At 37.6% G+C, this 14,387-nt stretch overlaps 1 protein-coding gene across 4 annotated transcripts in view; it reads right to left on the bottom strand.

The window, feature by feature from the left end:
- Positions 1-6,435: 6,435 nt before the first annotated feature.
- BMS1 (BMS1 ribosome biogenesis factor) overlaps positions 6,436-14,387 on the bottom strand; it is a 50,927-nt gene continuing 42,975 nt past the window's right edge. For all 4 annotated transcript variants that reach the window (XM_032314069.1, XM_032314070.1, XM_032314068.1 and 1 more), the window contains 8 exons: positions 13,387-13,575; positions 13,117-13,297; positions 12,861-12,919; positions 11,762-11,884; positions 10,654-10,801; positions 10,132-10,307; positions 7,497-7,658; positions 6,436-6,975 (listed from right to left, as the gene is read on the bottom strand). In XM_032314069.1, coding sequence (XP_032169960.1) covers positions 6,745-6,975; positions 7,497-7,658; positions 10,132-10,307; positions 10,654-10,801; positions 11,762-11,884; positions 12,861-12,919; positions 13,117-13,297; positions 13,387-13,575 — 1,269 coding nt within the window. In that variant the 3' untranslated portion in view covers positions 6,436-6,744. The remainder of the gene's footprint in view (positions 6,976-7,496; positions 7,659-10,131; positions 10,308-10,653; positions 10,802-11,761; positions 11,885-12,860; positions 12,920-13,116; positions 13,298-13,386; positions 13,576-14,387) is intronic.

Raw genomic sequence — 14,387 nt, forward strand, 5'->3', positions numbered from 1 at the left:
AAAATCAAGGCAAGCTCAAGAAAAGAAATAATAAAGAACAAAAACCAAGGAAAATGAAGAGTAATAGAGAAAATCAAAACCAGAAGCTCATTCTTTAAAAAAAAAAAGCCAATAAAATTAATAAATCCCTAAGAAGACTGACAAAGAACAAAAGTAGAGAAGATACAAATTACTAATATCAGGTATAAAGGTGATACTCTCACTACATACCTCAAAAGATGATAAAATGATGGGAAGGGAATCCTACAAATAATTCTATGCCCATAAATTTGGTAACTTAGATGAAATAAACTAATTCCATTTCATAATAAAAAAATTCACTCAAGATGAAATAGATAAGTTATAGACTTATCTATAAGTTATAGTTATATCTATAAGTTATCTATAACTTATAGACTTATCTATGTTATAAGTTATCTATATAGATAAGTTATAAGACTAGCCTTATAACTATTAAAGATAGTGAATACATTTTTTATTTCATTTTTTTAAGGATTTTATTTATTTATTTGACAGAAAGAGACACAGTGAGAGGGAACACAAGCAGGGGAGCAGCAGAGGGAGAAGCAGGCTTCCTGCCAAGCAGGGAGCCCGATGTGGGGCTCGATCCCAGAACCCTGGGATCATGACCTGGACCAAAGGCAGATGCTTAATGGCTGAGCCATCCAGGCGCCCCAGAAAACATTTTTTTTTAATCTATAGGCCTACATGCTTCATTGCCAAATTCTTTTTTTTTTTGCTTTTGTTTTTTTTTAATTTTTTTCAGTGTTCCAAATTTCATTGTTTATGCACCACACCCAGTGCTCTATGCAATATGTGCCCTCCATAATACTCACCACCAGGCTTACCCCATCCCCCCCCAAAAAAAACCTCAGTTTGCTTCTCAGAGTCCAGCCAAATTCTATCCAACTTTTAAAGAAATAACCCCAATTCCATTTAATCACTTCCAGAAAATACAAAGGGAGAGAACACTTCCTAACTCATTTTATAAGGCCAGCCTTACTCTGACACCATAATCAGATAAAGACACAAACACTCTGTAGATCCGTATCTCTTACAAACACATATATAAAAATGCTCAACAAAACATCAGTGCATCAAATATAACAAAACAGTAAAAGAATACTATGCCATAACCCAATGGGGTTTATCCCAAGAATGCAATGTTAGTTCACTATTTGAAAAAGAAATCCATGTAATCCACCATATTAACAATCTAAAGACGAAAACCACATGATTATATAAATTGGTGCAGAAAAGGCACTTGGCAAAATTCAATACCCATTCATGATTTAAAAAGAATTCCCAGCTAACTAGAATGGAGAGGAATTTCCTCAAACTGGGAAGAGCATCTACAAAAAAATTAGGAATAAAACAATGATGCCCACACTCATCACTCCAATTTCACATTATATGATAAGTCCTAATAGTCCAATATATCAAGAAAAAAAAAGGCATATAGCTGGGAAGAAAAAAAAAACTGTCCCTATTTGCAGACAACATTATGGTCTATGTATAAAATCCTAAGAAATCATCTAAAAACAATAGTAACAAAAGCCTAAAACTAATAAATGGGTCTAGTAAAGTTGCAGGATATAAATACAACATATAAAAATCAAACATTTCTCTAAAAACTAGCAGTGAACAATTTAAAAGCAAAATTTAAATAATTGGTATTATTTGCAATGGCTCCAAATTATTAAATTATTAAAAATCTAGACATAAATCTAATAAAACATGCATAGGATCTGTAGGCTGAAAACTATAAAATGGTGATGAAAGAAACCAAAGAAGACCTAAGTAAATGGAGAGATATGGCAGGTTCACAGACAGGAAGACAGCAGAGCAAAGTTGTCAACTCTCTGCAAATTGATTTCGACTTAACACAATCAAAATTACCACAGGATTTTTTATAAATGTAAGCAAGTTTATTAAAGCTTATACCAAAAGGAAAGGGTCCTAGATGAGCTCCAACAATTTTGAAAAAGAGGAATAAATTTAAAGGAATCCCACCACCCCTTTTGAGACAATATAAAGCTACCATAATCAGGGGTGCCTGGGTGGCTTAGTGGGTTAAAGCCTCTGCCTTCAGGTCAGGTCATGATCTCAGGGTCCTGGGATTGAGCCCCGCATCGAGCCCCGCATTGGGCCCCACATCGGGATCTCTGCTCAGCAGGGAGCCTGCTTCCCTTCCTCTCTCTCTGCCTGCCTCTCTGCCTACTTGTGATCTCTGTCTGTCAAATAAATAAATTTTTAAAATCTTTTTAAAAAAAAAAAAAAGCTACCATAATCAACTGTATGGCCAAGAGTTAGACACATCGATCAGTGGAACAGAATAGAAAACCCAGAAATATACACTCACAAATATGCCCAACTGATTTTTTATAAGGATGCAAAGATATTTCCATGAAGAAAGGTTAGTCTTTCAACAAATGACATCAGAAAAATTGGTTATAACTTAAAAAACAAACAAACAAAAAACCCTTAATCCAAACCTTACAGCTTACACAAAAAATTCAAAATAAAAATCATAAAGCTTCGGGGCACCTGGGTGGCTCAGTGGGTTAAAGCCTCTGCCTTTGGCCCAGGTTATGATCTCAGGGTCCTAGGATTGAGCACATAGCATCGGGCTCTCTGCTCAGCGGGGAACCTGCTTCCTCCTCTCTCTGCCTGCCTCTCTGCCTACTTGCGATCTCTGGCAAATAAATAAATAAATAAACTCTAAAAAAAAAAAAATTAAAAAAATCATAAAGCTTTAAGACTTTCAGAAGAGGGGCGCCTGGGTGGCTCAGTGGGTTAGGCCGCTGCCTTCGGCTCAGGTCATGATCTCCAGGTCCTGGGATCGAGTCCCACATCAGGCTCTCTGCTCAGCAGGGAGTCTGCTTCCCTTCCTATCTCTCTGCCTGCCTCTCTACCTACTTGTGATCTCTCTCTGTCAAATAAATAAATAAAATCTTAAAAAAAAAAAAAAAAAGACTTTCAGAAGAAAACAAGAGAAAATCTTCTTAACCCAGTGTTAGGAAAAGAGTTCTTAGTCATGACACCAAATACACAATCCATAAAAGAAAAAAATAATAATAAATTAGACTTGACAAATGTTTAAAACTTTGCAAAAGACACTGCTAACAAAAAGACAGCTGTAGACCAAGATAAAATGTTTGCAAATCACATATATGACAAAGGACTTATCCCAAAATATATAAAGAACTCTCTAAATCAACATTAAAAAAACAAACAATCCAAATAAAAAGAAGGCAAAGGCTTGAAACCAAACTTTACCAAAGAGGTCACTGTATATGAAAGGTAATAAGCATATTAAAAGATACTCATTATTATTGATCATTAAGGAAATGTGAATTAAAACCAGTACATACCCACTAGAATGGCTAAAATGAAAAGTACTGGCAGTACCAAGTGATGATGAAGAGGAAGAGTACTGGAACTCTCTCCCTCTCATTGGTGGCAGGAAAGCAAAAATGGAGCATAACAAATAACATGGAGGACATAGGGAGATGGAGAGGAGAAGGGAGTTGAGGAAAATTGGAAGGGGAGGTGAACCATGAGAGACTATGGACTCTGAAAAACAATCTGAGGGTTGTGAAGGGGCGGGGGTGGGAGGTTGGGGGAGCCTGGTGGTGGGTATTATGGAGGGCATGTATTCCATGGAGCACTGGGTGTGGTGCATACACAATGAATTGTTACGCTGAAAAGAAATAAATAAAAATAAATAAAGACATGTAAGTTTATTCATTTAAAAAAAAATAATGTTGGGGCACCTGGGTGGCTCAGTGGGTTAAAGCCTCTGCCTTCAGCTCAGGTCATGGTCCCGGGGTCCTGGGATCGAGCCCCACATCGGGCTCTCTGCTCAGCGGGGAGCCTGCTTTCCCCTCTCTCTCTGCCTACCTCTCTGCCTACTTGTGATCTCTCTGTCTCTGTGTCAAATAAACAAATAAAATCTTTAAAAAAAAAAAAAGCTTAAAAAAAAAAGAATGTCAAATTTTAAAAAAATGGTACAGCCATTCTTGAAGTCTGACAGTCCTATTAGCCCATATGACCAACTCCTATGAATAGCTATTTACCCTGGAGTAATGAAAACTTATGGTTACATAAAAACCTCCACACAAATGTTTATAGCAGTTATATTCATAATTGCCCCAAACTGGAAAAAACCAGTCCTTCCGTTAGTGAATGGATAACCAACTGTGGCCTACCTATACAGTTGGATACTATTTAGTAACCAAACAGAAAGCATCAGTGATACACAGAACAACAGGGATGAATCTCAAAGGCACAATGCTTAGAGAAAGTAGCTATTACACGAGTTACAAGTCTTATGGGGTTCTACTTACCTGACACTCTCAAAACAAAGCTGTGGTGTGGAATAGCACGTCAGTAGTTAGCAGGGTGGGGGGAGGGATGGTTGGGATGGCTTCCTTGCATGAGTTAGTGCTTGGGAGAAAGGATTGTTTGATATCTTGATTGTGGTAGTGGTTACATGAATCTATATTGTAAATCACAATATAAATATTCATAAGGACGCAGAGATATTTCCATGAAGAAAGGTTAGTCTTTCAACAAATGACATCAGAAAAATTGGTTGTAAATTTTAAAAAATACCAAAAAACCAAAAAAAAACCCACCTTAATCCAAATCTTACACCTTACACAAAAAAATCAAAATAAAAATCATAAAGCCTTAAAACTTTTAGAAGAAAACAGGAGAAAATCTTCTCAACCCAGGGTTAGGAAAATTTATATTGTATATTGTGCTGAAATACAGAGACTTACACACCTCTTAAAAATGGGACCAGCGGAGAAATAAAAATTTGAAACTCTGTTCTGTACCAGTCACTTTGCATGTAATCTCATTAAATCCTTAATACTGCAAGATTGGTTATTAACCCCCTCTTACAGACAAGAAACTTGAAACTCAGAGATACTCAGCAACTTACCTGTGACCTATCACTGTGAGCGGCAGAACGTGGAGTCCACCACCCAGACCCTTCCTACACCTCAACACTGGGATGGTCAAGTTTGCCAGCAGTAGTGTAAGAGGCTGGGAAAGAGAGGCTGTCCTGTTTGTTGATGTCACTTACATGTCTGGCTTCTGTCCACAGTCTTGCTGAGCTGCACCTGCTCAGCTCTAGTCAAGTGAACTGCAACACAATCACTGGGCCTCTTGGGCAGCACTGCTCTGCTTATATGGGTTGGACTTGTTGATTTTGAGGTCTCTGAAAATACTGAACCAATGGGAAGCATGCTAGACTAAGACCCACCTGTGTTCAATTTTGATCCTTCCCTAGATAACTCAATCAACTTCCAGGAAGGTGGTGATGTCTTTTAGGAATGCATGTAAGCCCAGATACTAGGTCAACCTGAGCTTCAGACAGTACTCCTAAGGACCTCTTCAGATGTCTCCATGTGACTGCCCACAGGTACCACGCCCTAAAAGCAAGTTCCTCACTACCCAGCGGAGCAGCCACCAAAATCCTCAGTGCAAGCCAGACACCTAGGAGTCCAGGGATCTTTCCTGAAACTCCTTGTTCTCACAGCTCTCAGATCCAACATACCTCCAATGTTACTTGCTGAAGCTCCCTCTCTGTACCATCTTCTAGCACTCCTGTGTTAACTTCCTTCCAGTATTTACCTCTAGATTTCCTCCACATTATTCTCTACTCACCAATAAAGGGAATTTTCAAAAATACAAATCTGACCATGTTTTCCCAGCTAAACATCCTCCAAAGGGCTTTCCAGTATCTTGAGATAAAGACAGTATCTTAATGCAACCTCATCACCTGCCTCCCCATTTCCTTCTCTATCTTCCTCTGTAGCTTCCTACAACCCTCTGCCCATCCTGGCTCCAAACACACTGGCTTATACATTATTGTGCTGCCTTATGCCACAGGGCCTTTGCAGATACATTCAATTCCTGCTGGCTGATTATACTCTTCTTCTCACTCCTACCTTTTGCCAAGTTAACCTGTTTCTTCAGATCATGCACCAAAGGTCACTTTCTTCCTTTAAGGAAGCCTTCTCAGACCTCCTACACTATAGAGCCAGACTCTTAAAAATGACCAAGGACTTTAAAGTTTTTTTTCAAGTAGGTTGCCTCTATCAATTTTTATTATGTAAAAAATGAAAGTTTTAAAGTATTTTCATTAATTTGTTTTAAAAGAACACAAACTAGCCCATTACATGGCTAACATAAATTAATAGAAGCAGCTGGATTCTCTCATCTGTAGTGAGGCTACTGCACTACTGCACATCACAGAGCCTCTGGGAAACTCAGCTGTGCACTGGACCATACGCTCTTTTCTAAATTTTAAAGTCAATATCCACCCCCTGCAACCGGGAAGACTCATTATAAAGGTGACAGAATAAGCAATTATCCACAATAATCAAGCATTCATCCCTAATGAAAACTATTAAGCCAAAATTAACAGGAAAGTATTTTAATGATATTTTTGTAGCACAAATAATTAAACTGAAGACAGGTAAGAGGAATAGGAAGGAATCTACAAAACCATAAATAATACTCCTTTAAATCCTGACATAACCTAGATGCTGAGAATGAACTGGTGTCCTATCAACAGAGTTTCCATTTCTCTTCTCAAAGGCACAGTCTGGACAATAAATCCAACAAAGAGTTCTTTTTGGGCTTCAATGCCCTGTGGTCATTTACAAGTACTGGAATATTTGAAACCATCCATCTCTGCAGATCCAAATGACAGTGTCTGTCTGAAGCTCATTTTGATGGCTCCTCAGGCCCCTTCAGGCTGGCCTTCTGATTTCTCCTTTCTTTCTGACCCTGAATTCGGAAGAGCTTTTTCCTGAGGTCCTTCTGTCGTTTCAGTTTCTCTTCTTCCTCCCTCTGCTTCACTTTGAAGTGTTCTTTATTGTGCAAGTGTCGTTGCTCCTTGGCCTTCTTCATCTTCTGACTGTGCACTGTACTCAGAGCATCCAGCAGTGCAAGGATCTGACAAGGACAAAACCCAGTGAGCATCAGAGTACTCAGACATCATGTTTTCCTTCTAAGAGTCAGGGGACATAAACACCTCAGCTCATGTATCAAACCTAGAATCAATCCATGATCCAAATGAGTATTAACTCAGGGAAAATTTATCCTAAACTAGGAAATCATAATTGCATGAAAGCATAAGTAGAAGCATATTTACTGAGTAAAATACTTAAATAATGGCCTTCATCACAAAACTACCTTTGTTCATCACTGTGGATACTACATAAAACCAAGAGTGATTTGCCAACTGGGTGCATATTAATCCCCATTAAAATGCATAAGACACAGCATGACTAAACAACAGAAGGGAAATGGACTCTGGCCTTTCCTCGAACTTCCAGTTCTAGCACCTCAAATAAGTCTGGCTCTTATCCTTTCCTGAAGAAAAATGAGAACGCAACAGAAATATCAACTGTGCTACAGAAAGCATTATTTTCACATCGAAACGCAACGCGCAGGAAGCCATCTGTTGACAGTACCTTCCTCTCATGAGGTTCCCGTATGACGGCTGGTCTCAGCCTGTCCTTCGGCGTCTTGCCTGCCTTTGCTTGGGTCTTGGGCTTATTCTTAAATGGCAGGGCCTTCTGCAAGGCTTTTGGAATGTGCACTGAATTAAAATGTTTCTTTTGCCTCACAATTGGCTGAAAGGAAAAATAAAAACAGTGACGTATTTAAATTATGCTCTATATGCATCTAAAACTTGCCTAAAATCTTCTCAATGGATTGACTTTTCCACATCATCAGTAACACGAGTCTGCTGACCATAAGCAATGAGGATTCAATCATCCATCAAACGTGATTGCCTCAATGGATGTACATTGCTCTGGGCAAAACAGAGAAACACAGAATATACTTGTAATCCTCCCAAAAAATCAACTGTATCCATGTCTACAATATGAACTATCGGGATCTCAAGAGAGCAAATGAATATATCCAAAGTTTCTTTTAATGAAAAACCCACAACTTATTTTGGGGGCACTGAGGTAGTTTCTTTTAGGCTAATAATAATCATCTAGGTGTTCATCTTCACTATCAACCTCTGTGGATTCACTTCCTCTAATCAGCAGCAGCTCAAGTGTTCCCATCCGTGACTCTCATTAAAAAGTTTAACTTTATTGTTTTTGATGGAAGGCCAGCTGAGTAAAATGAGATTTAAATGACATATAAAGGCCAAACACTCTCTACATTCAGTTTTTAAGGTAATCTAATTTCTGTGCTTAAATTGAGATGACCAAAATTCTTAACCGCCTCAAAAATAGTAAGTGGAAAAGTCTTGCCCTAGATCTTTACCCTCAAGCTCAACACCAACTATATAGAGAATATTTCTGGTATGTCTTTAAATTTATTATCAAAGACATCATCCACGATAATATGCAATGTACTCTGTTTAGGAGCAACCTAAAATGCTTAGAATGAAGGTACTCGAAGAAAACACATTCTGAAAAAAAGAGGAAGCACCACCACAAGCTTAGAGGTAGTTCTTGTAGGTACCATGTCCTATATTTTATTAGAAATTCATGTAACATGATTAAAAATTTCATTATTAATTACTTTATTTAAAAAGCAATGCCTGAAAATTTGTTTCTGGCAGAATGGCAGACTGATATCCTGAATCCCCTCTTATTATAAAACAATTTATATTTATCCTGCATTAAAACAAATCTTTCCAAATGCATTGCTGACCTGTGTAGAAAATAATGAAAGTTCTCAAAGACCAAATTCCAAATGAAATGGGATTTTGAAAGACAATGAGAACTTAAAATTTTAAAAATACTGACAATGCCAACTACGAGCAACTATTGTTGGTGGGAATCTAACCTAATCTACTATACCAGAATACTATAGGCATCATACAGTGAAAGCCAAACACACGCATACCCCGTACCTGGCAATCCCAACCTGGGGCGAGCAATGCAAAAGAAATGTGTGCACATGTACACCAAACAAGTCACATGTAAGTGTTCGGGGCAGCATTTATAATGGCCCAAACTGGAAATAATGTACATCAATGAATAAACTGACAGTATAACATAATAAATTTCTACTTGACAGGAACAACATTTGAATGCCTACAAACACATGAATCAATCTCATAAAACTGAAGGAGAAGAAACTAGGCAAATAGTATATGCTGTATTTTATAAAACTCAAGGACAGGCAGAACTAATGTACATGTCAGGAGTCCAGAGAATGCCTATCTTTGAGGTGGAGGTGGGGTAGTGATTAGAAGTCACAAGCAGGCTTTTGCTGTGCTGCTAACTCTATTGCTTGGTCTGGGTGATGGCAATTTGGGTGTGTTAAATTCATGAGCTGTATGCTTGTGATCCGTGTATTTTTCTGTATTTATGTTACCACTTCACTACAAAGTTTTTTAAAATTTTCCCAAAAAACCCACTCATTGCTTTAATAAAAATTAGCACATAAATTTTTTTAAAGTAATATGTGTATCTGATGGGGAAAAAATAGTTTAAAAAAGTATATAATGAAAAGTTTGTCTCCTGGGGCACCTGGGTGGCTCAGTGGGTTAAGCCTCTGCCTTTGGCTCAGGTCATGATCCCAGGGTCCTGGGATCAAGCCCCACATCGGGCTCTCTGCGCTGCAGGGAGCCCGCTTCCTCCTCTCTCTCTGCCTGCCTCTCTGCCTGCTTGTGATCTCTGTCAGATAAATAAAGAAAAAATCTTTAAAAAAAAAAAAAAAAAAAAAAAGTTTGTCTCCTTTCCAACCCATGAAAACCCCTACTACCACCTTCTGGAATTCTTTCCAAAATATTCTATGAATATACATGTTCATTCAATTTAATGGTAGATTTCCTACTTGAAAATTCTTTTTTTTTTTTTTTTAAGATTTTATTTATTTATTTGACAGACAGAGATCACAAGTAGGCAGAGAGGCAGGCAGAGAGAGAGAGAGAGTGAGAGAGAGGAGGAAGCAGGCTCCCTGCTGAGCAGAGAGGATCCCAGGAACCTGGGATCATGACCCAAGCTAAAGGCAGAGGCTTTAGCTTACTGAGCCACCGAGGCGCCCCCCTACTTGAAAATTCTTAACACAGAAAACATTATGTACAAAGCATCTGGATGACCCCATCTATGGAGCTCATGTGTTAAGTGACTATACCTTATACAAAGAATCCTTGTTGGGCTTTAGCTTGACACCATGGGCAAGCCGGAGTTGACCTGTGGTCCTCATTCCTGACCAGGTGTCTTTCTCACCAACTGGTTTCAACAAAGATGTTACTGGGTTATAGAAGGCTGGAATGGAGACAGGATACCAGGTTCTCATGAAGACAATATCTGGAAAAAGACACAGTTTAACATTTTCAAAAGAAGACTTATAACCATCTTGTCAAACAAAAGAACAAAACAATCACCCCCAACTTCTCTAGTTGGCGGCATGGTTTTTGAAATAAGACTTCACCAAGTAAACTACTCTTGAATATCACAAAACTTTTACTGGCTATGAATCACACGGCTCCGCACAGAGCGTAACTCGGCATACTGCTAAGATGCTCCAACAGGGGAAAGCTGAACTCAATTCCAAGTTTTTAAAACCTGAACTACAACCTCTACTACTCACTGACTAGAAATCAATAGTGAACGGTAACATGCTGTTACGATTACACCATGAAGTTATATTTACCACTCATCAGCAACTTATCCTCAAAGCTGGCCCGGAAAGCTCCTTCTGGAGCCCGGAGTGCTTTCTTGATCTGTCCCCTTATGCCACTGACAGTTCGAATCACAGCACCTTCAAATTTGGCCACTTCCAAGGCAGAATTAAACATTCCCTATAGGTAAATGAAAAAAAAAAACACACAAAATCAGGTATTTTACTTTTTAGTTCATAAATGAGTCCTTGGTTAAAAAAAGAAAAAAACTTCTTTAATAGTGATAAAATAATCAAAATGTTTTTTCCCCACTAACAGTGGAATTACTAGGTCAAATGGAATACAATTCGATTTCATCTTCCCCAAAAAAACATTAATCAAGATTCTATTGTAGACTCATTAGCATGTTCATCACCGGTATCTTTGTAGAAGAAAATATTAAAAAGATATTTATCGGACTGAACTGGCCTAGAGAGCCTTTGCCATCATCAACCAGGGCTGGGCTGCAGCTCATATCCTATGACTTAGGTGTACATGTTCAGAAAATAAAGAGAGCTGGATAAATGCCAGTGACATTATTACCTGATATTATAAGAATATTTTATGATCATCTTAATTCTGTGCTTTTATGGAAATACCCACTAATAAGATTTTCAATAAATGTGACTCAAACTACCCTCCCACATTATACTGCAAAAAGAGCATCCACTTCTCCATACCCCCGTCAACAAGTATTTTACAAAAATACTTTGTCTATTTTCCTTTTTTTAAAAATTCTGTCCATTTTTCTACTGAGCTGTTTAACAAACCTATGATTTTCCCCCTTTCTTAACACAATCCAAAAAAGCAGGGAAAAAAAAAGAGTGAATGAGATTGTTATTTTCAATATTAGCTCTGTCACAGTCTCACATGACATAAGGAATAGCCTCCATTAGTATGTATCTCTATTAATGTCACCTTAAAATTTTCTGAGCATATTTAAGTGACATAGAGACCAATACAAAGAAACCAAAAAGAGCAAAGACCAAGTTTATGAAAAATTTCACTCTTTCGAAAACATCAGACTATATTTTAGAAGTATTTCATTCCTCCTTCAATAAAATATACATGTAAAATACGTGAGTATAAAGATATACAGACCTTAATGAATGACGTATTCTTGAAAATTTTATAAGGAAAGCCAGTTAGCTTTAATTTCTTCACAATCTTTATGGATTTATCCAGATCTAGGACAACTCCCGTAGCAGCTATCCGGAAATCAGGCTGGGAAGAACACCCAAAATTTGAATACAGGAATAATATCAGCAAGAGAAAAACTATTATTTTCTCTATGATACAATAAATCACCAAAGTGCATTTCTACTTAGAACCAGCTAAGAAAGAATATCTGAACTTGCAAAGCAGTATTTTAACAAAAGCAATCTAAAGCTATAGTACATGTAAGCCAAACTAATGCTGTCTTGCGTATTCTCTGGAGGATGATTTTGCAATAACATAATTTCAAAACAATGACCAATTTGGAATGGAAAGGAATATGAAAATTTGGTTACAATGTTTAAGGAAGTAAATTGTGGACCCCCAGGGCAAATTTCATCTGCTCATTATTCTGTTTTCTGTCGAACAGGGCCAATAAAACCTGCTCTGATTGACCAAATGAAGACTATGTGAACATACTTTGCCCAACCAGCATTACTAGGGGGTAGTCTTATGTCTAGCTAGTGTCCAAAGTATCCTTAGAACCTAGTACAGTGCGTAGCACATGGTGAGCACTACTTATTTTTAGAAAAACAAGGTGTGCCTGGGTTGCTCAGTAGGTTAAGCAACCAACTCTTGATTTCAGCTTGGGTCATGATCTCAGGGTTGTGGGATTGAGCCCCATATCAAGGCTCCAAGCTCAGGAGGGAGTCTGCTTGAAGATTTTCTGTCTCTTTCTCTTTCCCTCTGCCCTCCCCACTTCATGCATATATACACAGTCTCTCTAAAGTAAATCTTAAAAAAAAAAAGAAAGAAAAAGTCCAAAAAATGCATAAAAATATAAAATGTCATGAGAATCATAATAGGTCTACCTCTTCATTCCCAAATTCTACTTAAAAAGATGTAGGAAAATTAAAAGCAAAGAGAAGTTTGCTACAAATACTAGAAATGAGTCATTTTGAACTTCAAGTTTCATGTACATATCCCATATTCAAGACATACTTCTCAAACACAATCTGGAAAATAAAACATTCAAAATATTTACCATTATGCCACTGACAGACTGTACTGCCAAGAATCCAGTTCCCTGTGGAGTAATCGGACCTTAAAAAGAATAGGAAAAAAAAAAAAAAAAGAAAGTAAATACAGTGAATCACAAATTTTGAATTCTGTTTTACATATGTACTTCAATCAAAAAAAAAAAGAGAGAGAGAAAAATCTTATGAATTGGAATTTCATGGAGAAAAACAAAACTATAATGGCTTAAATTAACCTATAAGCAAGTTGTTCCAATCATGTACCCCAAAAGGTTGCTCCACAATGCATGTGCTGTGGGGTATATTTTAGAAGTCTCTGTCTCCCATTGTGGTCTTCAATATAATAGAGTGGGATAGTCTGAAACCTCCTCCACCCTACAGAAAAAATGATTGGATCTCTGGACTTGAGGATTTTCTTATACCAACGATGTTTCTTCAGACGCATCTGAGGGAAGAAGAGATTTCAGTAAGATTAGTGGTGTAAGTATGTCCCCAGAACCCCAACTGCCAAAGCATGCAGCAAAGGGTACCTACCTGTACATATCCAACATTGCCTTCACTATTGCCCAAACCACCCAAAATGATTGGGTAATGGGGGTCAAAGTTAAGCACAAATTCACAGGGGACATTTTCTATTTCAATTCGAACATACATCCCAGGTCGAAAACCCTCATACTGAACTCTGGCTTCATCATCTTGATCTTCAAATTCTGCTCGGTTAAGCTATATACGAGAGAGGGGAAAAAAAAAAACAATAAAAACTCACAATGCTACTGTCTTTAATAAATCTAAGATTAACATTTTAAAAAATGAACACTTTCTCATAAAGGAACACAGACGTGATCACGCCTTATCCCATTTAAAAATAACATACCTTCTTATCTGTACAGTTTGTTTAGGATATGTCCCAACTCTTTTCTCCTTTGTTGCTCCAAGGTACAGCAAATGCAAACAACTTTGAAAGCAACCCTTAATGCTGGTCAGCCAATACTCTCAGCTTCCCAGTCCACTTTCTTTTCTTACTCTACAATATTTGATACTCAGTATCTCCTCCTCCGTCATCCTCACACTCAGCAGTTGACTGTTTCTTAATTCACTCAAAAACTAAGCAGTCTACAAGAATTTCTGCAGCCATCTCTCCTTCCAGGGTTTACACAGCCTTTTACTCTTATTATTATATTTATCATTTATTATTGAAATTAATTAAAATTAAACAAAAATTTTAAATTCAGTCCCCTGGTCACAGTAGTCACATTTCAAGTGATCAGTATCAACACGTGGCTAATGGCTACAAAAAAGACAGCACAGACAGACATTTCCATTATTGCGGAAAGTACTACTGGGCAGCTGCTATAGATTTATTTTATGCCAAACTTGCCTTGCATGCTAGATATCATTCACTCTTACTGAACTTTATTCCAAGAGGTCTTGTCTGTTATTTTCTCACATCTTAACATCTTCTTTTGATTCTATTTCCAACTATTGCCCCATTTCTCTGCTTCTCTCTGAAGTAAAATGGCTTCTAAGTTTTCTAT

This window comes from Mustela erminea, chromosome 14 (genome assembly GCF_009829155.1).
Source record: "Mustela erminea isolate mMusErm1 chromosome 14, mMusErm1.Pri, whole genome shotgun sequence".
Classification (NCBI taxonomy): domain Eukaryota; kingdom Metazoa; phylum Chordata; class Mammalia; order Carnivora; family Mustelidae; genus Mustela; species Mustela erminea.